Source organism: Carassius gibelio, chromosome B15 (assembly GCF_023724105.1).
Source record: "Carassius gibelio isolate Cgi1373 ecotype wild population from Czech Republic chromosome B15, carGib1.2-hapl.c, whole genome shotgun sequence".
Classification (NCBI taxonomy): domain Eukaryota; kingdom Metazoa; phylum Chordata; class Actinopteri; order Cypriniformes; family Cyprinidae; genus Carassius; species Carassius gibelio.
In genome coordinates, this window is record NC_068410.1 from 4,339,902 (window position 1) to 4,366,061 (window position 26,160).

At 34.9% G+C, this 26,160-nt stretch overlaps 1 protein-coding gene across 1 annotated transcript in view; it reads right to left on the reverse strand.

Moving 5' to 3' along the window:
- Positions 1-26,160, reverse strand: part of LOC127972943 (calsyntenin-2-like) — a 54,373-nt gene that overhangs the window by 5,679 nt on the left and 22,534 nt on the right. The window contains exons 6-11 of the mRNA XM_052576960.1: positions 23,621-23,806; positions 22,240-22,497; positions 19,509-19,630; positions 14,119-14,281; positions 12,639-12,805; positions 11,096-11,244 (exon numbers count right to left, since the gene is read on the reverse strand). Of these exons, the coding sequence (XP_052432920.1) occupies positions 11,096-11,244; positions 12,639-12,805; positions 14,119-14,281; positions 19,509-19,630; positions 22,240-22,497; positions 23,621-23,806 (1,045 nt within the window). The remainder of the gene's footprint in view (positions 1-11,095; positions 11,245-12,638; positions 12,806-14,118; positions 14,282-19,508; positions 19,631-22,239; positions 22,498-23,620; positions 23,807-26,160) is intronic.

Consider the following 26,160-nt stretch of genomic DNA (forward strand, 5'->3'; position numbering starts at 1 on the left):
TCTTTCACTTTTTTGGCTGTTATTTTAGATACAGACACATAAACACACAGGGTCCAAAATGCAATTGCCATATTAGGCTAGTGACAAATGGTCAAAAAGTGCTTTAGTTTTCGAGATACCCCTACCGGAGGTAGAACTAAACCCAACAATGTTTTTCTTCTTCTCTAAGGTCTCCTATATATGAAATGGATTCTTGGCTAAAAATATTTTACTGCTAAGATTGTTAAATTAACACATATTGTTATACACCACAAAACCAATAAAGGACTAAAATATAGCCTGTCCGTATGGGAGTTAAGGCATATAAACTAATGCAGATCAATCACACAAGCTCTGAGAGCTTTGAAACTTGACATGTTTGTAGTCAGGAAGTTGATTTAACTACTAGAAAAGACTGGATGTGAATATCTTGATGTATGGAATAAATAGAGACATGTAAACACATATCTAAAATAAGCGGACATGCACAAATTTAATATCTATGCAGAATGTTTTCATTTACTTTGTGCTTGCTTTGCCTGGCATTATCATAGAAACACATATGATGGCTTGTTGGAAAGGTGGGGTTGTGCTGAATCCAGCAATACCAAATATGTAAATATATAATAAAAGACAAGTGTTCTGTCACTCAATGTATGAGGTGTCCAAAATGAAAGAACGCTGGACAAAATAGCCTCAAGTCCAAATCACATTATCAGTGGTGAGAAGAATGTTGAAAAAATCATGGTTACTGAAAAGTAACTTACATTAGGTAAGTGCTGATCTATATTTATGATACATTTAATAATGATACATTTCATAAGGCACAGTATACTATACAATTCATATGAACCACAGATCCAATTGAATCAGGTTAACATTGGAATGGAACACCTTTATTAAAATATCGTCACTGACGGGCAGAATCCTCGCATGTCCAAATTTTGTCTATTTCATATTTTTTCACAATTCAATGCTATTGGTCAAACCCCACGTGGTAAACAATCTAAAGTGTTGAAAATAGATTGAGAGCAAATCTCTTAACTCCACTGGACACTTCAACTGTCTGAGAATCCTCGTAACTCCACCTCTTCTTCACTCCGCGGCAGGAGCTTCCACGCCATTTTGTGTCCTCAGGATTTTAAGTCGCAACGATTGAGAAATCCTCGTCGAGCAACACATAAAGCAAGCCTTAACTCAGATTTTATCTGTTTTAAACTATGATATCAGTTATTGATGTATTTTAAATGTCTACTTATTACTAGGCAAGGCAAGGCAAGTTTATTTATATAGCACATTTCATACACAATGGTAATTCAAAGTGCTTTACATAAAATAAAGTAAAATAATCATGAAGAAAAATAATAAAAATAAAGACAAGCAATTTTAAAACTTTTAAAATTATGAAAAAAAAAACTACTTAACTAAAATAAATTTAAAAACAGTTAGACAAGGATTTTACATAAAAAAACAGTGAAAATATAGTGCAATCAGTTCGGACATTTAAATGTGACTAGTGTTTTAGCACATCTGATCTCTTCTGGAAGCTGATTCCAACTGCGGGCAGCATAGTAACTAAAGGAGGACTCCCCTTGTTTTGTGTGAACCCTTGGTATTTCTAACTGACTTGATCCTAGTGATCTGAGTGCTCTGTTAGGTTTATATTCAGTGAACATATCTGCAATATATCAATCCTATATTTAACTGGAAGCCAGTGTAAGGACCTGAGGACTGGTGTGATATGCTCAGATTTTCTGGTTCTAGTCAGAATCCTGGCAGCAGCGTTCTGGATGAGCTGCAGCTGTCTAATGGTGTTTTTGTGAAGGCCGATGAGGAGCCCATTACAATAGTCCACCCTGCTGGTGATAAAGGCATGAACAAGTTTCTCTAAGTCTTGACTGGAAACAAAACATCTAATTCTTGCGATGTTTTTTAAATGATAGTATGCTGATATAGCTACTGCTTTGACATGACTACTGAAACTCAGGCCGGTCTCCAGAATCACACCAAGATTCCTGACTTGATTTTTAGTTTTTTGACCCCTAGAGTCAAGGTATGCATTCACCTTGAACACTTCATGTTTGTTTCCAAATGCAATGACTTCAGTTTTCTCCTTGTTTAACCGAAGAAAGCTCTGGCACTTCCAACTATTAATTTTATCAATGCGTTGGCAGAGGGAGTCAATAGGCGGATCTTTTGTGACGTCATTGTTTATGTTTGTCGAGTTGCATCATGGGAATCGTGTGGCAGGAAACACCGCTAGATACCTGTAATTTGATTGTTTTGCACGTTTGGAGGAGGATTTAGAGAAGAGGATGGTTCACTCTTGCTGTATGGTCGATTGTACGTTTAGTTGGGGACCTGATAAAAAGTTTTTTCGAATTCCCTCCGAAAAGGATAGCGAAAAATGAAAGAAATGGTTGCGTGCAATTAGGCGATTGAACCTGGACGTTCCGAAGAAAGCCTGCAGCTTCTGATCGAGTTTGTGAGGCACATTTTGTTCATGGTTAGTCTTAGTGACTATGTATTTATAGAACATTGAATAAAAAAAATAAAACTGAGTCAAATCAACCGAGTCATATGTTTTCGCTTTCTGATTCAGGTGTCCCAAACCGCAATCCACAGCACCCAGACTATGTTCCTCACATCATTCTGTAGCTCTGCTTTGCTGCAAGCCTCACTAGTACATGCAACATTTGTAAGTCCTATCCTGACAGCTGCTTCTACTTTAAACATTAAAGCTGCTACACGACTGCATGTTTCTCCAAGACTGGATTTGAAAGAAGGAGAAATGTGTAAGCTGTGATATACAATTTCACCATTAGTACAGACGCCATTGAAAGTCTCACACTGAAAACAATTGGATTGGTACAACAGTCACTACATTTTCAATAAATAAATAAGTAAATAAGAACACTGATCAATGAAGACTTACCCGGCTTTGCAGTCGCAGTGAGCAGTGATTATTTTGCCGTTCTCTTTGGCGATCACCCACGGGAGATGCGAATCATGCTGTGACTCTGCTTGGCCAGGTCTAACCTCTGCTTTTAGCACGATCACTGCTTTCTGCTTGGCAGAAAAGATCGGCCCAACTTTTTGAGAAACAAAATAATCATAGGCCTTCAGACTTTTGAAAGCCTTTAATCTTTCATGAGTGAAGGGTCCAGGGGTTTATATTAAATAAGAATAAATGTCTCCCCAGCAGATTGGTGGCCAAGACACGGACGAGTCGGCCTAACATTTTTTGTCATCCCAGATCTCATATGGGCTTTGAATAGCTTCGATTTTGTCACCAATACAAATTTTGAGCTTCTCTCCAAACCTCCTCCGGTCTTCAGATGTTAAAGTGCTTATATATTGAGGATTTTGCCCGCTAAAGGCCCGTTCACACCAAGCACGATAACTATAAAGATAACGATAAAGATATAGTTCTAAAAATCGTTCTCAATATTAAAGAATAGCAGAGTCCACACCATAACTATAACGATAAAGGCACAGAGAAACGATATCGTTGGAATCACTTTCAGAACGATTTTTTCCCCCCTGATTAAGGATAAAACAACCAATCAGAATCAATTCTGCTGTAATGAGCTCGAGAATTTAAAGCAGCAGACGTGCCGCGTCCGCTTAAAATACACAGACAATATCGTTCGCTGGTGTGGACGCTAATATCGTTATCTTTATAGTTATCTTTATAGTTATCGTGCTTGGTGTAAACGGGCCTTAACTCACTTGAAAGTGCTCGTAGCGTCTTTACAGCCCGCCATACTGTTTGTTTTGTTGCCACACAACCACTCGCGTATGCGTACAAAGATGTCATCAAAGATCCTCCTATTGGGCTGTAGTAATTTGGAGATAAGGCTAGGTAAATCTGGGTATCATTAGCATAGCTGTGATAGGCGACTTAGTGGAAGCATATACAGGCTAAACAAGAGCAGTGCAAGAATTGACCCTTGTGGCACTCCACATGTAATGGACGTCCACTTAGACTTATACTCTCCTAGACTCACATAATAGCCTCTCCCTTTTAAGTATGACCTGAACCATTTGAGTACCATCCCAGAAAGCCAGACGAGTTTTCCAGTCTCTGTAGAAGTATGTTATGATCGATAGTACTAGGGTTATTATTACTAGGCTTATTATACATGTGCATTGAAGTTTTAAAATGTATCTAATTTCTAATTCTACTTGTATTGAATTAAATGTTTTGGATACCAGCATTAAATTATTGTTTTTATTATTATTTTACTGACTCAAAGTTGGCACTGTGCATGTAAAATGCCCCAAGTAGGCTAACAGTAAAGCCTATCTTTGCATAACTCTGTTTTTTTTTTTTTTCATTTCTTACAATAACAAATGAAAATCGTTAGGTTATATACATTTGAGTAGGCTTGTTTTTTTAAAAATCCATAGCTGTAATGCTTCGGTAATGCTCCACACAGCTGTAATGCTCCACACAGCTCACGCTGAAAAGCGACGCAGTGCCTTACTCGGAGACTGGCCCCATTCTCTCTTGCACGGCTGCTTCGCTAGCATCATCGGATGCCTATCAGAATCCGGGAGTTAAGACCGCAGTTTGAGCCAGTGGCTTGAATTGATATGGCTCAGGCCCTGGCCCTGTGTCCTCTGACACCTCGACATCCTCCACTTCAGGTGAAGGTGGGGGAGAAAAGTCCTCTACTTCAAATGAACACTCTGTTGCAAAACTACTTGCGTCACTAGAGTCACTCTCCATTTTAGCGACTCTAACAGCAGCTGTCAATTAATCTGTCACTGAGGGTCTCAGGTTCACGCCCCACCGGCTCAGCCCTGCCCTTGGTTTGTCCCCTTGGTTATCTCCGCTGTGCTCTGCCCACTTTTCAGCATTTTTCAAATATTGCCAGTGGGTGGAGTCAGGCTCTGACCAGGGGTTTAGTTACCCCTTAAAGCCTTATCTCTTGTCAAAAGGCTCGACACGACCGCAGACTTTGATGAACTCTGCTGGCAGCAGCGACGTCTGTGTCTGTATCATTCTTATCAATGAGTGCATAACCTCGTATCTCCCCGCTCCCAAGTCATAAAAATCTCGTATCTCAGATTAAACATGATTTTGTCCCACCCTCTTTGTTTTTTGATGATGGAGGCATAAAGAAGACAACAGCAGCTGCCAAGTGTAAAAGAACCATCAGCATATATCATTGATGGCATGGATCTTCTTCAAATGCTCAATGATTCAGCCTTTCAAACGTACAATGACCTGGGTGAGTGTGTCTGGAAAAAGATCGCAACTTTAATGGGAAAGGAAGGTAACAGCTGTGTCGTTATAGTTTTTGATAGATATGACCACCAACACTCAATCAAAGATCTTGAAAGACAAAGAAGAGGCACCAAGATGGGCATCCTAGCACCAACCTGGATGAGCTGAGGTGTCAGCAGCAAATCTACCCCCAACAGAAGATGGCTTCCAGCAACATGTGCTGAGAGCGGTGTACCAAACAGCAGTGTGGCATCACAGCCACCTGGCCAAAACTCTTCTCTGGAACCCAGTTGGTAGAGGATGGAGGCTCAGAGAAGGTGGCTGCATTTAATCTGTGATGTTCCAGAAGGCACCAGCACCTAAAGGAGTTAGAGACCTCACCCATCTCTACTGTACAGACGGAAACTGCACCGATGCCACCAAATGCCAGTGTCTTTCTGTGGGCTTGACCTGCACAGGGTTTTGCTCTTTCCCTTTCCCAGACTGTCCAAATATGACCCACTTTGTCACTGATGACAATGTGGATGAGTGGTGTGTTGCAGTTGTAACATCATGGGGGGGTTGACCCCAAAATGTTCCAAGAGGGTCTGGCTGCAGGCTTGTACTTGCACTCTCAGACTTGCACACTCAGACATTTGCACTTCCGCTAGTGACATCACTTGCAGTCTTTATTTTTTATTTTTTTTTATTACTAATATAAGGAATATGTATATAGTATTTTCCTCACATACCGCAAAATGTGGCATAATGGACATAGATGAGAAATGCCAAACTCATGCTTCTCTACTTTATTAAAATACACAACTAATATGTACAGGCAAGCAGGTGAGCCCAGAATAAACGCAACACGCAAAGTTTCACATTAAGCATTTTTCCATATAGAATAAACTGTCTACAACTTGTTTATATCACTGTCTTTGTCCATTAACCTACATTATATGTTTTATTTATAATGATTTTCTATAGGAGGAAAACGTTTAATGTACAATTTAACGCACTGCGTTCTGTACTCGTCTGCTTGCCTGTACGGAGCTGATCCTTTTAAAATCACTTAATGCATAATGCCCGTTCATATTTGCTGGTCTGTATATACTTAGAGTCAACAACAAGACATATAGCCTAGGCCTACTAAATTGTCTTTATCATCTTAGTCTGTTATTAGGCCACATTAAGCGTTATGTTGTATGGGAGGACAAAGTTTGCACATTGTGTTCATAGCCATCTGCTTGACTTGCAGTACATTGAATAATAACTATATATCGAACTTGATCTTTTAATTGAACTTAATGTGTCTGAATACATTATGCCACATTAAGTGTTAGTTTTTTTCTACAGGAGGAAAACGCTTAACGAAAGACTTTGTGCATTGCGTTCATATTCTGCTGTTCTGTGGCAAAGGTCTGTGCTTGTCTTTTTCTTGCAGGACCCTGTACGTTATAGTACTAAATTAGTTTTAATCGTTTAATCACAACCACAGCGTCTTGTCTCCACTGGCAACACGCACGATTTGTGTTGATTGCAAGTGACGTCACAGGTAGTGGAGAGTGCAAGTAGCGATTGCAATTGACATTGTAATTTAGTTTCTTTTTTCTTGTCTTCGCCACATGGCAACTGTTATAAAATGTTGGGAAATTCAAACAAAAAGTTATCAATAAATAGAACAAAATAAAAAATAAAGACTGCAAGTGACGTCGCTAGCAGAAGCAGTGTCTGAGAGTGCAAGTGCAAGTCTGCAGCCAGACCCTTCTCCAATGGTTACCAAAAGCAGTTGATATTCCAAATGGTTGCTGCTAGAAAACAAACTAAACAGCCTGAGAAGACAGGGCTCATTTCCTCGAAGAGTGTTTGTTTCTTTAGTTAGATTGCCATTTGTTTTATTTAAGACAGTAATTTAAGTTGTATTGTGTGAAGTTAAGTTATATAGTTTTATTAAAAAGTTCATTAAGTTAAAACTCCTGCTCTCCTGTTTGTGCTATGGTAAGGTGTTATCTTTCGATTTCAATCTTTGTTTCCATATAGTACAAGGTGCCATATTAAATATTTTTTTTTATATTTGAATTTCTCAACATTCTCCTCACCACTGATAATGAATGGGTTTGGACTCAATTATGTCAGTGTTCCATTTTCATTCATTTTGGACACCTCATACATTGAGTGACAGAACACTTGTCTTTTATTATATATTTACATATTTGGTATTGCTGGATTCAGCACAACCCCACCTTTCCAACAAGCCATCATATGTGTTTCTATGATAATGCCAGGCAAAGCAAGCACAAAGTAAATGAAAACATTCTGCATAGATATTAAATTTGTGCATGTCCGCTTATTTTAGATATGTGTTTACATGTCTCTATTTATTCCATACATCAAGATATTCACATCCAGTCTTTTCTAGTAGTTAAATCAACTTCCTGACTACAAACATGTCAAGTTTCAAAGCTCTCAGAGCTTGTGTGATTGATCTGCATTAGTTTATATGCCTTAACTCCCATACGGACAGGCTATATTTTAGTCCTTTATTGGTTTTGTGGTGTATAACAATATGTGTTAATTTAACAATCTTAGCAGTAAAATATTTTTAGCCAAGAATCCATTTCATATATGGGAGACCTTAGAGATGAAGAAAAACATTGTTGGGTTTAGTTCTACCTCCGGTAGGGGTATCTCGAAAATTCAGGGGCATTGTCACTAGCCTATATTGACATTTGCTTTATTAGGAACTTTTATCATATATATATATATATATATATATATATATATATATATATATATATGCATCATTTGGTCATCTTTTTTTAGGTTGAGTTATTTTAGTACATCAATATAAACTAAATAAAAAAAAAAATGTTGCCTTACATAACGTTATTTTATTAAAGTTAAAGTAACAAATTGTTCTGTGGTTTTTGCTTTTGTTTTGCTTAACTATAATAACCCTGTAATATTCAGAGCTGGTAAATTGTCTCAGTTCACTTGTCGTTGGCAGGTTGGGCATAAAGTTAATTTTGGGTGCTGCAAACACTCCCTCGGAGGTGAAGACGTCTCCACTTGGATATAAATAATAAGAAGCGTTCGACAGTGATGTGTAGAGTGTAAACAAATGACTTGGAGCTGTTCCCAACTCATTACAGAGACGGCAGCGCTGATAACCTCAAACAAAGAGGAAAACTACGCCTGCAGTGAATTAACAACACTTCAGCTTTCTTGAATCTCACAGTAAATTGGAGTTAATAAGCTTAAAAGCAAAACACAAATGGTGTTTACTAGAATTAATTTACAACTCCAGCGAATTCTCCACCGTGAAGCAGCTCAGAACGACAGGAAGTAGGAAGTCCATTATCCACAAATGAACACAGATCCGCCTTCTCTAATTAAAGATGTTGTTCTTAATCCTGACGCAAACAAAAACTCACATTCATCAACAGACAGGAAACGAATAGAGGAAACCATCTGTGACTGAAGGTTTAGATACGCTGAGGCTTTAAGAGATTCATTAATGTTTAGTTGTGCTGTTTGCTACAAGATACAGTTGGTTTAAACTAAACTTAATCTTTTAGGATCTGTTACGATTGACTGATGACCAAATGATGCATGCTATTTGACATCTTTAGCCGTATGTTTGGATGTTAATTGTTTCTCAGGATGACTTGTGTTGAACACATGCTTGGATTTTCCATGATGACAATCATGCATTCGTATCACAGTGGATGATGAAGGATGAGTTATTCTGCCATTCACTAAACCTGGACGTTTGCCTCACATCTGTTTAAATACGTGAACATATTCCAACATGGCACTGAAGGAGCCAAGTGTAAACTTTGTTCAGTATTGAATATTTAAATTTGCATGATGATTTTCTCCTAGTTTTACATTTATATGCCTTTTTTGCTATAATATATTTTTCATTAACAATATTAATTTAATAGTACTGTTAATGTAATATTTAGCAATATTTTTTATTTAAATATTGGAATATATTGTACAGTATTGCAGTATTTTTTTTTTGTAATATTTTTAATTTCAAGATTTGAAGGAAATCCTAAAAACCATTCAATAAGCTGAATAAATGAAAGATATTAGTGAGTAAATTTCACTTTTGGCCAAAATAATGCTATTTATGATTTTTCTTGCATCATAAATTCACTTGTAGCATTTAAAACAAGATTTTATCTGTTCATAAAACACAAATAATTATCAGCTTATTGTTACTGGCAGAATTATTATTAACAGAATTATAAAGATAATTTTATAGTAATTGCAGTGCATCCCTGATGATTTGACCACACATTTTAATTTAGCTGGTGGGAGAAAAACCATGATTTTTCATATTTTTTAATCACTGTCTAGCTCCTGTAAATGTTGGAATGACTTCAGGTCACTAATCAAAACAAGTTCTGTCCCCATAGGTCTACAGTCTCGCTTTTCCATGTTTTTATGCCAAGGTGCACGTTTGTCTCCTTGCAAAAGTTTAAATGAAATGTGTAAATTACTTGTAGAAAAACATTATTTATTATGCAAAACAGAATTCATTTGTGCTTAATATAAGTCTGTGATCAGTAAGTTTTAAGAATGAGAGAAGCTAGAGTTTAATGATATGTCTTATGACAGTAATATAATACTTAATTGCTCTTGATTTTGTGTTTAAGTGTTGTGTGTGTGTTTTTCTTCATGCTAATTCCCTGTTGCTCTTTCTGAAGAAACTCCGCCCACTGGCTGTGCTGCAGCCTCAGAGGGGCGGGTCATAATCCTCTAGGGGCTTATGCATATTCATGATCTGCTTTGAATAATCATGGGGCGCCAGTGGGTGCGTTTCTGTTCCAAGAAAATTCAAATCTCTCTGTTATTCTCTTTCCATTTCCCTGTCTGTACATAAAATTAAACCTCCCTAAGCGTGGAATATGAATGAGATAAGAAGAGAATAAGAGTAAAGGTTACAAGAGGGGTTAGGATTGGTTATAGTATGATTAGGGATTTGAAATAGCCAGCAGCTATAGCTAGCAGAATATATACAAATCTAGTTACAGATACACTCAGTAAAGCTTCTTGTTGACATATGGTTCCATGAAGAACTTTTAATAACCTTCCCAATGATCTTTACAGTGGAAAAAGGTTGCCAGATTGAGGAAACTAGAAGGCGACTAGCGAAAAGTTCATAAGTTGATTTTGTCTATGTTTTAATATTCCTCTAATCATGGAGCTCTTCACATGGATGCTGAGGCTTTTTAGGTCAGGGAGAATCTGTGAAATCTGATCCATTTCATTTGCTGGCTTCCATGGCTGCAATACGCGGTGTTTTACACTTTCTGGCAACCTGGGGTGTTTTAATACTATTGGGTAAATTGGCAATGGGTGGAACCACACAGACCAAAACAAAAACAGACATTCCGGCACAGAACACACATTTCAAAGTAGAATACATTTAGCATTGTTTTTCAAAGAAACAAGTATGTAAAATTAACGTTTCCTAACATGTTTTTGGAATGTCTTTTATTTAAAGGTGCTTTATGTAATTTTTTTTACTATACTAAAGCATAATAATATTATGGTATTTTTAATTTTAGTACAGTCAAAAAATTCCATGCAGCACCTTTAAATGTAAGAAATGCCAAATAACACATTGACTTAAATGACAAATTAGAAAGACTAAAATTGTATTTTCTTGTAAACCATGCTTCACAATTTTCTTTTTTTACATGCTGTAGGATACGGTTTTTATAACTTTTCCAGCCAGAGTCAAAGCACAGGTAAAAATTATGGGATGCTTATCACAACTGTGCCACCAGATATAAATGGTTTGATCATTCATATTGCCATATTCCAGAGCTAAAATTCTAGTATAGTATTTCAGAAATGGGATCTCATGAATATTTATGATCTTACTGCACTGCCGTTGAGATCCGGAGGTGACGTGCTCCCTTGGTGGGAAACTGCTGGGAGTTGATGTAAGAAACTTTTCTCAGTGCGGCGTTCATCTGCTCCAGATCCTCTCCCTCCATCACCACCAGAGACTGAGCGGGATTCAGATGAAACTGAGACAGAAAACCATGAGATATTATACTATCAAAGTGTCTATGAGAGTGAGGGTTTGAGGCAGAGATGTGCAAAATTTAGAAATGAAGAAATGTCTGTGAATCTGAATGGCAGAAAGAGAAATTCAACATAGGAATTGCATCATATACATAAATAAGGTTAATAATGCCTATTTTTCAATTTTGAATTTTATTTCTACATTGAAAAATATTGGTGTTGAAAATTTTCACCTAGAAATTGATAGAAAATGTCAGAATGACAAAACATGCAAGTACACTGAATTAAATGAAACTTTTAAGCAGAAACATCTTTGTTATATTGGCATTTAGCAACTTTGAAAAAAATATATTTTTATAGTGTAGGTATGTTTTGCTATATACTATAAAAATATTGTCATTTTAACTTTAAATTACTGAAAATAATATATTTTTTAATGTATTATTAAATCGATATAAAATTATTTATCAATGTAAATTATTCTCAAATGTATTAAATTTAAATAAGGTCGTAATTTAAATATGTATACATTTCCTTTCTTATTTTTTTGAAAAAGCATAATTTTTCTCTAAAATATTTTAGTGTTTGTTGTTGTGTAGTGTAAATAGGCTATTAAACTATGCAGTCAGTTCAATGTGTCAATGAATTGGTCAAATGAATTGGTAAATTGATGTCTTTGAATGATTTTATCATTCAGGAAAAGTTTGGATATGCATTGTTCAGTGGCATTTCAGAAATGAATACTGTTTTGTGCATGTTAACAAGTGTTTTTAGGTAATTTAATGCTATTTTTGGGATAAACTACACTTATAGCAGCTATACGAATTAATTTTCTTAATTCTAATTTAAATTCAAATTCTGCATGTTGCATCACAGCAAGAACGTAACTGTTATTTAAAAGGAATTCTGACTTTGGTTCTGAATGAAGCACAATCCTGCTTCGAGCTTATGAGCGATCAGACCACCTTCTGTCTCTCACTAACACTCTGACTCTCCGTCTGTAAGACCTGCTTTCATTTGATCCTCAAATCTTCCCTAGAGCTTCTACAATACAATAGAACAGAACAGAGGAAGGCAAAGCAGAAAATGGTAAATGTGCGTACAGAAATATCTCTCCTCAAGTCTCGTCTCCTGGCTTTTCTTCATCCTTTCCTCATTCTTTTTCAACAAAATAGTGAGTTTCATCTCTTTTCTATGGTTTTATTCATGGCAATCTTCTTTTCAGAACTAATGCAATGTTACTTACAGTGTAAAATTTACCAGAATGCGCAATCGAATCTGTGACCTTGAACTAGTTGAGCTATAGTTGGGCATTGCACATTGGATTTAAGCATAGCTCATTCATTCAGATTTGTAATTACAGTGTTTTATGAAGTTAGCTGAGAATGTGTGTAACCTTTATCCTCCGTCCGAGGTTCTCCAGTGCGGTGATGTCCAGCCCTTCTTTGCAGGCCTGTAAGCAGGAGATGATCTTCTGGCTTTCGATCTTTCCTGGTCGTATCGTCAGTCCAGACAAACTGCCTCTGAAGTACTGTGTAAACTTTGCTTTAGAGACCTCTCCACCTGCAAACAAACACGTCACATGTGATATGATTCCTAAAGAGGTCATATCATGTAGGATTTTATTATTCCACTTTATTAAGGCCATTTATAATGTTTCTTGCACCAAAAACAGTCATAATTTAGTTTTTCTGACCTTGCATTAACTGACTCATCGAACTAAATATGTTTAAAAAAATCTATACTTTTATTTAATAATTATACATTAAATTGAGAAAAAGTGATATTATAAAAAAAGTTAATATTATGAATGTTACAAAATATTTATATTTCAATTAAATGCTGTTCTTTTAAATGTTCTATTCATCTAAGAATTCTGAAAAAAATATCACAGTTCCCACAAAAATATTGAGTACATGTTTCTTGAGCAGCAAATCAGAATATTAGAATGTTTTCTGAAGGATCATGTGACAATGATGACTGGAGGAATGATGCTGAAAATGCAGATTTGATCACAGAAATAAATTATAATTTAACATGTTTATATATAGTTTAGAGGAGCATACAGATCAAAAACGTTAATTATTAAATTATTGACTTCATGTACTAAAGTACCTGGAGCTAAAAGTAAAATCAAATTGATTAAATATTATATAGAAAAAACAAAACAAAACAAAAATAAACCTAAAAGTGACAAAAACACAACATAAAAGATACAAATAAAAACCCATTCAAAATATAAATAACATTTAATAAAATCTTAATGATATTAATATAATGCTATCTCTTTGAAGAAAAATATTTATATATATTACAGTGTTAAAAATATAGTTCTATCTTCTATAACCAGTGCATAGAAAGTGGTGTAAACTGAACAGAATCATGAGAAATCATTAAACTAGACAGGCTCCACAAATCTTAAAAAGAGCAAATATCCAGTCAGGGCTCATTAAATTCTTTCCCACAAAAAAATGATCTTTTTATTATCCATCTCACTCTTGTATTGCTTTCATTATGAAACAAAGAATCTCAGAGACACTAAGAGAGAGCCCAGGTAGAGGTGTGTTTCCCAGAAGCTTCGTTAGCTAACTATGCTCCAAGTCCTATTGAACTCTATTGGTAATGACAGAACTTGTGACCGTAGTTGCTTTTGGGAAACACACGGCAGGTCAAGAGGTCAACTCATTTGTTTTCCCACAGCTGCGCTTGAGGAAAAGGAAAATAAGTGAAATAGGGATTGCAAAAGAACAGATAATGTGTTTAGTAAAGAGATATTTGTTCATGCTGTGAGATTTCACATTTCTGTTTTCAAGTTATGTGCACACTGACCACACCCACTACACACACTAGCCACGCCCACATGCCATTCCTCCCACCTTGCCAGCAGGCTCCTACAGTGAGCTGCACATGGATCTGAGAGGAGTGGATGGGCCAGTCATCTGTCACCAGGTACGGGTCAAAGGTCACGCCGTCCACATATAGAGTCACCACTGGGAAATCAATGCTGATGACGTAATAATGCCACTCCTTATCACAGATCTGAGAGAAAGAGAGAGAAGTTTACAGTATTTTTGCTTTCACTACATCAACTGTTTTCATTTTGTGTTATTTAGTATATATAGTATATATATATTATAGTTTTAGCTTTATTATTATTATTATTTGAAATTGTATTATTATTAATAAGGTTTTATTTTTTGAGTTTTCATTTAGATTTTAGTTTAAGTAATTTTGCTTTGTGGTTTTTGAATTTTTATGAGATTTTGTTACTTTTAAAGATATTAAGGATTACATTTATTCTCACATGACACGCAGGAAAACTAAATATTTCAAATCAGTTTTTTCAGGTGTTTTATTGTCAAATAATTTACTAATTATAATTAAAACTAGGATTTGATTAATTACATTTTAGTTGGGTCAGAAGTAATCTAAAAGTAATCCAAAAGTAGTCAGAATTACCTAAAATATGTAATCTAGATTAAATGTCATTTGTAATCAGTAACAGATTACAATATGTAATCAAATAAATAAATATATAGAAATTATTTTAGATCTTTATTTTTAAGTTTTAGAAATTGTATGCACTTTTGTCAGTTTTTTAAATTCTATGTAGTTTTAATTAGTTTATGTATGTAGTTTTAGTATACTTCACCTTAAACTTACTTTATTTCAGTTGTTACAAAGGCAACATTTAAAAAGTTGAATTTAAGTAAAGATTTTTCAGTTTTTTATCTAATATTTACATTTTATTTCAGCATAAAAAATGACTTTTAATAGTTTTAGATAACAACAGCCATGCTGAAATCACTAGCCCTATATGCTCAGTAGTATAGTTGTAGAGATGCTTGTCTTGGAAAAAACAAATAGATGTAAAGTCGCGTCTTTGCCATTGTGAGTGTGTTTGTTGATGAGGGAAATGGCTGTCTGTGTTTGGCCTGTTTGGACCGTTTCCAGTCAAAAACATGCAGCAGCAGAAGGTTTCTGCTCGCTCTGTCACACACAGTGTGTGTTTGTGTGTCTGGCAGGAGGTCCGGGTCGTAGAGTCTAGTGGAACTGATTGTTACACCCTCAGATGAAACCATCAGACATTTCTCATCTTCACTATCTTTCCTCCTGCACCTGAAATCTCACCATCAGTCTCACTTCTTCTCACTGTCACACTCTCTCCTAACAAATGGAAGCTTCCCCCTCCGCCCCATGTCCTCCTTTTTCTCTTCCCATAATGCACACAATTTCCCAAAATTTCTCTGAATTGCTTTTTCATTTCAGAGTGTGACCTGCAGAAACAGGACATAGAAGACAATATAAAGAGAGGACAAAATGTGCCCAGGTCTCTTTCTTTCTCAAATATTATTCATTAAATATGATACTTCATGTTTAAGTGTTTATTTTATCTTATAATTATTTATTTATTTAATTTATTTAATTTAAAAATATACAGCCCATAATCTGAAGATGTCCAGGCAAAAATGTTTCCATATATATTTAACTATATATTAACCAACATATTATTAGCCATATATTAACCAAAAAAATAACATCTTTTTAAAATGAATGCAATTAACTTCTAAATGTAAATATATAAAAAATAAGCATAATCATAAATTATGACATATACTACCATTATATATATATATATATATATATATATATATATATATATATATATATATATATATATATATATATATATATATATATACACACATACTTTGCTATTGAAATGTGTTTAGTATAGTAATAATAATAATAGTAAGATAATTCTTATTGGCTGTAATAAAAAATGTAAATGTATAAAGTAATAATATACATTTTTGCATTACAGTAATGAGAATTATGAAATATGAAAATGTCATACTGCAAAAAACATTGATGCACAAAAACAGGCTTTGTTTTCTTAATGCAAAATATGTTTTTGACAGGCTCTGTGAGATTCAGCCAGAGCGAGTGTTATTTTTCTCTATTTTTCTTTAATCAGTTCCTTCTCTCTGAGCACACAGGTCATCTCTGTCTGTTCTTATTATGAATAATTTGATTTCTTTTTCTTTAAATTTCACTGTTATACTCTGGTATTATTCTCTTATTCCGTTCAGTTTTCAGCCTCTCTACTCTGTCTCTGGTTCTCTGTGTCTCTGAGCAGGCATTGATTTTCTGCAGAGGTGAGTGTGTGTGTGTGTGTGTGTGTGTGAAAATGTGTGTGTGAATGCAAGAATAACTGGGGATAGCAGTTGTGGTGCATGCAATCTAGTGGATCCAGATTTAGTCATTTAATGACTGTTATTTTACATCTAGCACACATTACTGTGATTTTCAGTTTTATAAGCATGCAGAAAACAGATACGTGTTCAGTAAATGCACAACTCTGAATCGATAGAGGTGGTAAAAGACTTATAGCCGCACTAAGCCAAAGTCCACTTGATCGCAGGGCAATTTATCAAAGACAGAGTGAGTGAGAGAGGTTGAGAGAAACCATTGCAAGTACACTGGGCACTTGAACACTTACTGCTGTGCTACTGTGTGAATCACCTGTTTGTCTTTTTCTTTTTTTCTTTTTTTTGCTTTCTATTTTGCACCTGTTTCAGCAACTGTCCATTTCCTGTTTTTCTCTCAAATTTGAGTCTTCGGGCATTACAAAATTTGTCTCTGAACACTTAGACACGTGCTGTCTAAAAACTGTTGTCAAAGAGTGAGTGCCATATCAAGCGACATTAAATATTTAGTTCTTATTTAGGATAGCAGTAGGTCTTATTCTCTAATTTGTTCATGAAATATATTATACACAGGTATCATGATTTATCAGAAATTCAAATGTATGTTATATTTACTTTAAGACCGCTGGTACACAGTAAAAAGTGATTTAATTACTCTAAATAAAGAAACATTTACTTCAAAAACAAACAAAAACAATACATTTATTGTCAGATTTGTCTTGAAAAATATATATTGTTTTAGTTTAATGGTTAAACCTACTTTATTTTGAGTTTCCATAAGAATTTTAGCTTAAAACAATAAAAATTCTGAGAAATTGTTTTGTTTTTTTAACCCATTTGCAGAGTTTTTTTTCTTTTCCTGTTTTAAGATCAAACTCACTTAATTTATATATTAAGTATATATTTATATATATATATAATATAATGTGTAATCCATGTGGTGATTAAAAGTATTAATTATTTTTGACTAACAATAAATAAATAAATAAATAAATAATTTAAAAATGCAACCTGTAAATAAGAGTTAAGACTGAGTGTGAGGACAAATTTATGTGCATATGATCCTGTGTATCCAGTGGAAAATTTTCTGCATCCATAAATATAATAAAAGTAAGGTTTATTTTATTTTGCAACAAATGCATAAAGCAAACGGAGGAAAGATTATGTTTGTGAAGTGCAGTGAAATACTAGAATTGGCATTCATTTTACTTAGCCAACACTCTGCGCTTGTTCAACAAATCTTCACATTTGCATCAATATTCATAATTGAATATAATTTTTCATTATGGAAACACAACACCATCCACTTACTAATTAAATTAAACCCAGATTCTTAAAAAAAAAGCTAATTTAATTAGATCTCTTTCCTCTGCGGGTAGAGCAAAGAAAAAGTCTTTAGGAAAGATATAAAAAGATCGCTCATGTTCTTTGAAGTGTCTGAGACGTGCAAAGACCAAAATGATTTTCCCTCAGGCCAGTGGACCCTCAACCCCATATATTTTATGTTACGCATTTATGTATTCATGAAACTACATTATGAAATACATTTTAAGGTGGGGAGAAGTTCTTCAAGAGCTCATTCTCTGGGGGAAAAAAGGCTCTTTGATGCTTAACATCTCCGCAGAATCTATAAACCATCTCCGCATCTTCTAATGCAGATAATGTAGGTACCAAATGTACAGTCATAGTTATGAAGATTTCAGAGGGACAAACTCAAATAAAAATGCAATCTACTGTATATAGGTGGTGCTAAATATACTCTTCAAACCGGTATGTTTAAGTTGAGCTTTCGTCAGTGTGTTTGTTTTGGACAGCAGAACTTTGCTCGTCCTCTGCTCCCAATCCTGTCAAAGGAGTTTGTGTTTTAAAGCCCCCCTGCCATTTTATCGGATGGGTTTTTAAGTGGTCTTAGACAGGGACGTTCATGCAGCACACTGCTAGTTTTGTGTTGCGCTGCGTTTGTGTGTTTGTTCTCTCAGATAATTAAGTCTTCCCTTTCTCTGGCACAGCAGTGAGGAGAATTCACTCTCTCTTAAGGACCGCGCTGTTTCCTCTCTCTTTCTTTATTCTAATGTTTTATCTTCACCCTAAAAAGTGGATATTTGCATAATTATATGGAGTAACTCAAGTATTGTTGCATGTATCCGATGAAGGATTCAATTAACCTGCAGCAGACCTGTGAATCTAAACAATACACTCAAAACACATAAATGAATCACTAATATGTGTTAGACGGTGGCTGTTTTTGTACTTAAAGTAAAGAAAGTTCTGTGAAGAAGTTATGGAGCAATCTATCTATCACTGGTGTCTCAATCAGACTCAAAATCAGATCTGATTTAAAAGATTCACGAACCCACTCCGAAGGTCAAATAATTCACAAACCATCATTTCTGAATTCAGACTACGCGGCCCGTAATGCAAATCATTCGATTCAGATTGGGACTCGAAAATCATGATTCCCGAACCCGCTGCTAACTTCCGATCTGAATCAAAAGATTCATAAACCTGTTCTAAACTTCTGATTTTAAAGGGTTAGTTCACCCACAAATGAAAATTAGCCTGTTATTTACACACTCTCAAGCCATCCTAACTGTACAAGACTTTCTTCTTTCAGATGAGTTATATTAAAAATTCTCCTGGCACTTCTAAGTTCTGTCATTGGAGTGGACAGGTGTTTCTGTTCAACAGTCCTAAACACATTAAACCAAGTGCATGCATTCCATAATTTAACTTAATTTAATTTAAATAAAGGCCTCGTGTAGTGAACCCATGCATTTTGTAAGAAAAATACCCATATTTCAAACATAATAAACAATTTCCAATCAACTATTTGAGATGCAGCCGAAATAACAACAACACATATATTTAATTTTTGTTCTAAATTATTGCTAGGGACAATTTAGTAGTCACTGGATATAAATACGGATATGTGTCGCTACTAAATTCTGGGCCCTTGCATCCATCCATCCATCTGTCCGTCAGATTTATATTATCTAAACATGCATACATGATAATGTTTTGCATTCATCTGAAATGAAATCCCTAGGGTCTCATACCTGCTCTAATTTCCAGTGGAATTCAGCCGGTCTGAAGGAGTCCGTCTGAGTGTAGTCCGTCCTCAGCAGGAAAACCAGCCTGCAGTTATGCACATACAGAGAGTAATGGTGCCGGTTCATCTCTGAGAGAGACGGAGAAAGTGATAGAGACAGAGAGACAAAGAGAGCACGGAGAGGTCAAGAGACAGACAGAGAATACAATTACCTCTTGACATACAAGATAATATCGCTAAATTGAACCTGAGAGAAAAGAAACGGCACCATTTGGTGTGTGTTTATCTGTATAGAGATCCTGACAGGAGAGGAAGTAGAGCTCCAATCGTCCAGTACAAATGAAATTGTGATCTTAACAGTTTCCTCTTCAGTCCTAATGAAAGTCCAGTGTGAACCTCCATGTCCTGGCTGGTTTTTGCTAGCTAGCAGACCAGCAAGGGTTTTCTGCTAAAGGCTTATCGTGGACTTCTTGGTGACTAAGCTAGTTATACTCTACTTGAAACTTTCTGTGTGAAATACAAAACTTTATGTGTAATGCATTAAAGGTATTCATAATGTACGTTGTGATGGATTATATCTGTTAATAATAACTGTCACCAAAGTTGAAATGCATTATAATATTAGGCTTGTTTGTCTTGTGTTGTAATTCATTATACAAATTACTATACTTTCTTAAGATTGAAAGTATTCTAATGTATTATAACTGTGGTTACAAATATTCATGAGAGCATACAATGCATTATAAGGTGAATTCAAAGCAATAAACTACTTTTGTAATGCATTATATATAAAGGCTTTAAGTAAAGTGTTACCAAGCTTTCTAGCAAGCCATGCTCAAATTCCATTGGACAATTAGAAATAGACACGAATGAGATAATAGTGGGAAAAAGCAAAAGTAAAAAGCTACATTTATAGCAGATTAAATAAGTCTTAAAATAATTTGATGAGAAATTTGTTCACATCAATTAAATCTTTAATAATGAATTATGAAAATAAATAATATATTTATTTTTTTCAGAATATATATATATATATATATATATATATATATATATATATATATATATATATATATATATATATATTAGGGGTGTAACGGTTCACAAAATTCACGGTTCGGTTCGATACGATACACTGATGTCACGGTTCGGTTCGGTTCGGTTCGATACGTTTTAGATACAGCAAAATGTAAAAACATCTCAACTTTTCAGAATGCCGCAAGCGCACCGCGGGTCATGTGACAAGAACCAACCAATCAGCTTCATCCTTTCCCGTAACAACGTTGAGAGCTCAGCCAAGATGAAGGATCAGCTGATCATAGTTGTATATGGATTGCAATTTTGAAATAAATTTAGTAGCAGAGCTACTGCAAGCGATTTTTAGAGCTGCAAATCCATTTATCCTTCGCTGAAATTTCCGCGTCTCATGGAGAGAGCACGTCATTGTTGCTTAGCAAAGACAGACGCCTCAGGAGCGCTTCTGCCCGAGCGCTTTGGAAAGGAGGAGAAAGACGCGCTTAGCGTTTTCCACGCGTTTTTAGGCACGATATGTGAACGGCCCCTAAGGCGCTCGCTCACTCAGCACGCGCTGAAGGCTCGTTGCAAAATGTCGAATGCCTTTAACAGACCAGAAATATAAGATCCTAAAATAACCAACAGGTCTGGTGTTTGGGTTGGATTCCCTGTAAGCTATAGTTTCTAAATGCTGCAGGGATAGTTTGCTGCATGCATGTTTCTCCTTTTTTTCGTCTTTTCCCAGATAGTACTGACGCATATATCCCAGATATTCCCGCTGGTGTTTTTTTTTTTTTTTTTTTGTAATCCCGCTGGTGTACCCTGTCATGTTGCAGATGCGACATACCGTTGTTTTTTTATCCACCACTCTCTTGCCATCACCATTATAGCTTAAAGGGAATCCAAAGTGCACCCAAACACCAGACCTGTTGGTTATTGGAGGATCTTCTCATTTCTAGTCTGTTAAACGCATTGGCTATTTTGCAACGAGCCTTCAGCGCGTACTGAGTGAGCGAGCGCCTGCTGAGTAGCCTAACATAAACATATAAGATGGTGTTTTTTTCTTCTTCGGGAGTGTCAGGGGCGTTGCCTGTTACGTTGTTTGGGTTATTGGGCTACCTTGTTGAACGCATATCATTATATTTCTCTCTCTCTCTTTTTTTTTTTTTCAAATATAATTAATTACTCCAACGAACCGTTCGGTATACATAATGCGTACCGCGTACCGAACCAAAAGCGTCGTACCGAACGGTTCAATACGAATACGCGTATCGTTACACCCCTAATATATATATATATTTATATATATATATATATATATATATATATATATATATATATATATATATATATATATATATATATATACTTTATACATAATGTAGAATAATTAGCATAATTATATAATTCTATTGTATTTATTTAATTTAATTTATTTTATTAATTTTTTGTGCATTTATTTAATTTTAAATTAGTGTTTAATAAAATTTATTAGATTTTATTATTTTATTTATTAAAATTATTTTATTATATTAATTCATTAACAAGTAAATTATTGAGATTTCAAGAGTTTTATTGGACTTTATTCCTTAGGTTAAATCTGGGAGGTATGAAACTCATATGCTGTAGGAGAAACAACAGAGATCTTATTTGTGATGGCAGGATTTATAAGATAGTCTTTTGAGCAGGTTTCTCCTCTTCTCATTCACTTCTCTCTGTCTCACCTGTTTTGTCAGAGTTGCAGAGTAGCGTTTCTTTCTCGGCTCTCTGTCCCGGACTCGGCCCGTGCTTCATCCATGTGGTTATGGTGAACTGATGGGTTAGATTCTGCGGGACGACCCAGTCTGGGATCTTGGCAGCTTGACGACCATCAAAGCGGTATGTGAGGTCACTGTCCCGGCCGCCATCCATCACAAGAGTCGCTGTCCAATTAAAAACACTGCTGGAGGCCGGCAGGAGATCCGTGCTTCCTGATGAAGCTCCTGGTATGATGCCAGTGAGTTTAGAGATAAATTGATCACTTGAAACACAGATCACATTTGAGGAAGTTTAAATGGACTTGGAGTTTAAAGTCCAAATGAAAAGTCTTACAGAATTTGGTGTTAATTCGTACAGTAATACATAGGGTTATTAAAATGCTTAAAATGAACATTGTGCATAATGATGCATTGATGCATTAAACAAATTTTATGTAATATATACTTTGTATATAGTAAAATAATAATTTTATTAGTGTATATATATATATATATATATATATATATATATATATATATATATATATATATATATATATATATATATATATATACACACACACACACACACATATATATATATATATATATATATATATATATATATATATATATATAATGATTTAATTTATTTAGATATGTTTTCAAATGTTTTTGCTTTTATACACATATCTTTTAAAAATCATTCATTAAATTTTTATATTTTGTTATAAATATATAAAAATTAATAATCAGTTTCATCTTAAATTATACTTTCAATTAAATAAATAAATAAATAAATAAATATATATATATATATATATATATATATATATATATGTGTGTGTGTGTGTGTGTGTGTGTGTTAATATTAAAAAAATATATTTTTCTTTGATGAAATGAAAATAAAAAACATTATTTTAATTATTAAAGATAATTATATACAAAATAAAAAAAATTCCACTGCCTGTCATCTTAAAATAGAAATCTTACGATGACTTCAGTTCAGCTTTTATGTGTGGGACTTCATTATCATATCTTTCATTATCACACCATTAATATGACTCTTCAGCCCATAGAGTCCAATGCATTAGGATATTCTGACACATGTCATATAAAAGGACTGTTAGTCTTCTTGGAGATCTGTGATGAGCTGCCTATTTGTATTTTATGGCTTCATTTGTAGATTCTCAAGACTCTGATATGAATGAATTACACTGCTAATGATTCTGCACTGAGACACATACCTATTCTAGGACAAGGGTGGAGGTTTTGTCTGACTAGTTTAGCCCTCAGGCACATTTGGTAATTAAAGCGACCCGAGAGAAATGAGGAAGCGTGCAGTGGAATAAATAGCTGTTAATCATACCGCAGAGCTTCTGTAAGGATCGTTCAGAGTAAGACTGTCTGTCACAGCCTCTCCCAGCAGCGCTCGTCTCCAGCTCCACTGTGGCCCTGATCCACGACACCGATCCCGCACATGTCTCCAGGTGCATCTTGGGAAATAACAGCTTACTGCCCATTCCTGGTTCATAGTCAACAAGCTTGCTCCAGCCTGGGAAGAAAGAAAGTTAGATAATGGTTTGATAAAGATCTTAAATATGAGTGATAATGTCATAGTGCTGGAAAATGAAGATATTGAGGTCACAGTGTTTTCCAGACTTCCACACAAGTAACAAGTCAGTTCCTCAAGATGACGTGCATTTCAAATCTACCTTGAAGAAACGTAACCTGCTCCTGTGCATGAGCAAAAACATTCACACTTTAAAACTAAGTGATTACCACTTACAAAGAAAGAACTGTGGCGGGAGTATAATATACTGTATAGTGATTGTATTAAATGGAAATATCATGGTACACCATCAAAGAGTAGGTACCATGGTTTACTATATAGTGTACAAAACATACACAAAAAAAACAAAAAACAAACACTGAGTCACAATTTATTTTAAGGTCCAAGCGTCGCCAATAACAAACCACTGACTGCGACTTTTCCCTCAATGAACTTCTAACTTGCTGCTCATTGATAGTTAGCTGTTAAGTATATATGTATTGGGATTAGGAACGTAGAATATGATCATATTTGTACCTTAGAGTAGTAATTTGTACTCTTATGTTACTATTGTTGCACATTGTTTCTCTAACTGTGTATAAGCATGTCATTCTTGCATTATCATCTGTAGATAAATCATTTTAGACAGCTGTGTTAGAGTCAACATGAAGTGCAGTTCATAACCAATTTTACTTCCACAATCTGATGCATTTTAGAGTGACAGGATATTCAACAAGAAAAATGTCACTATTTAACACTGAAACAACTGCACACAGGTCAGGGTTAAAACATATTGAATTGATTACATTTCTACCCTTGACAGCTTTGTTTTGGAAAATATGTCAGCATTACATTCTCATATTTGCTGAAATCTGTGCATTATTAACAACTAGACTTCTGGAGAAAATGTGAGACAAAAACAGAAATTAATATTCTGTTATTTAAAAATTGCTGCACTTTAATTTAAATAAAGATTTAGCTAAATCAACACAACTGCTGAACCTTTTATCATAATTGTGTTTAATTTGCTTAAATATGTGAAATTAAAGCTTAATTAATTTGTATTGGGACTACATGAATAGCTGTTTGAAGCATGAGCTAAAATTGCAAGTTTGATTATTAGTTTCCAGCATGCTTTGTCTAGGACAGAATTGGTAATGCTGTAAATGTTGGAATTAAGAGTTATTTTATGAGTATTTATGAGTACAAGGAAATTCCCTGTTTAAAAGGCCAGGAAGGACTTGGTTATTGTTACTTCATTTAGTCAACATAGCTCTGCTAATATCAGTGCGGTGACAAATTAAAAATGTATGTCTACAACTAAAATAATAAAGCATATAAACACTTGCCTTAATGGAGTCAAACAAAAAGTATGTACTTATTAACTTTCATTTTACTTAGTTAAACTGGTTTACACAATTACATGTGTGATATTTACTTAAATTTGTCATTTTAATAAAAACATACCTGATATATAGTCAGTAGGTTCACCCTGAGTTTACATTAAATATAATATTATAAATTCAGCACAGTCAGTCTTTGGTATTTTTTGGAGCACAGATATGACAAGTAGCAAAAGATGTTTTATGTAACTAACCGAACAAGCACATTTGTTTGTTTTTTAATGAAGAATAATTATTTTCTTTTTGTTTTATTCAGTTATAATTTATTATATATTTGAGGTCTGTTACCCAGAGCGTCTGGCGGGATATTACATTATTCCGGATACATTGTGGCTGTAATGAATTCTATAGCCAGTGGTTATTTAACATGGATTTATGGGTGAAAAATTAAAACGGTGGACAGTATTAAATGGATTGTGTAAACATGCATTCATATACAGACCTCACAAATATCAGCTCACACACAAACACCCAATGAGCTGCTGGGTTTGGGAATTTGCAGCTGAAAATGATTATTTTATGGATGGAGGGAGCCTAAAGGTAACAACAAAATGTGTGTGTGTGTGTGTGTGTGTGTGTGGACGGTGCATGTCCACCCCTGCTGAATTATTCACCCTTGCTTATGAGACACAACGGGGAGCTGTTTACTTTTCTCTCTCCTTCATGCTTTTATGTCAGATGTGAAAAAATGGCCTTTACTCAAGTTGTCATCATCCAGTGGGCTGGAAAAAAAATTGGCCTGAAGCTTCTACCAAATGTGTGTGCGTTTGTGTGTGTGAGTAAAGAGGAACATGTTTTGTGTCTCCAAACTCACCTGGGGGACAATAACATCAGAGACACATCAAAGTGCATTCTGGGAGACACAAACTACTCTAGACCAAAAGTTTACTTGATTTTATCCACTGGGAATTGACTGGATGGTAAAAATGAAGAGGAGGAAAAATTAGAGTTTGA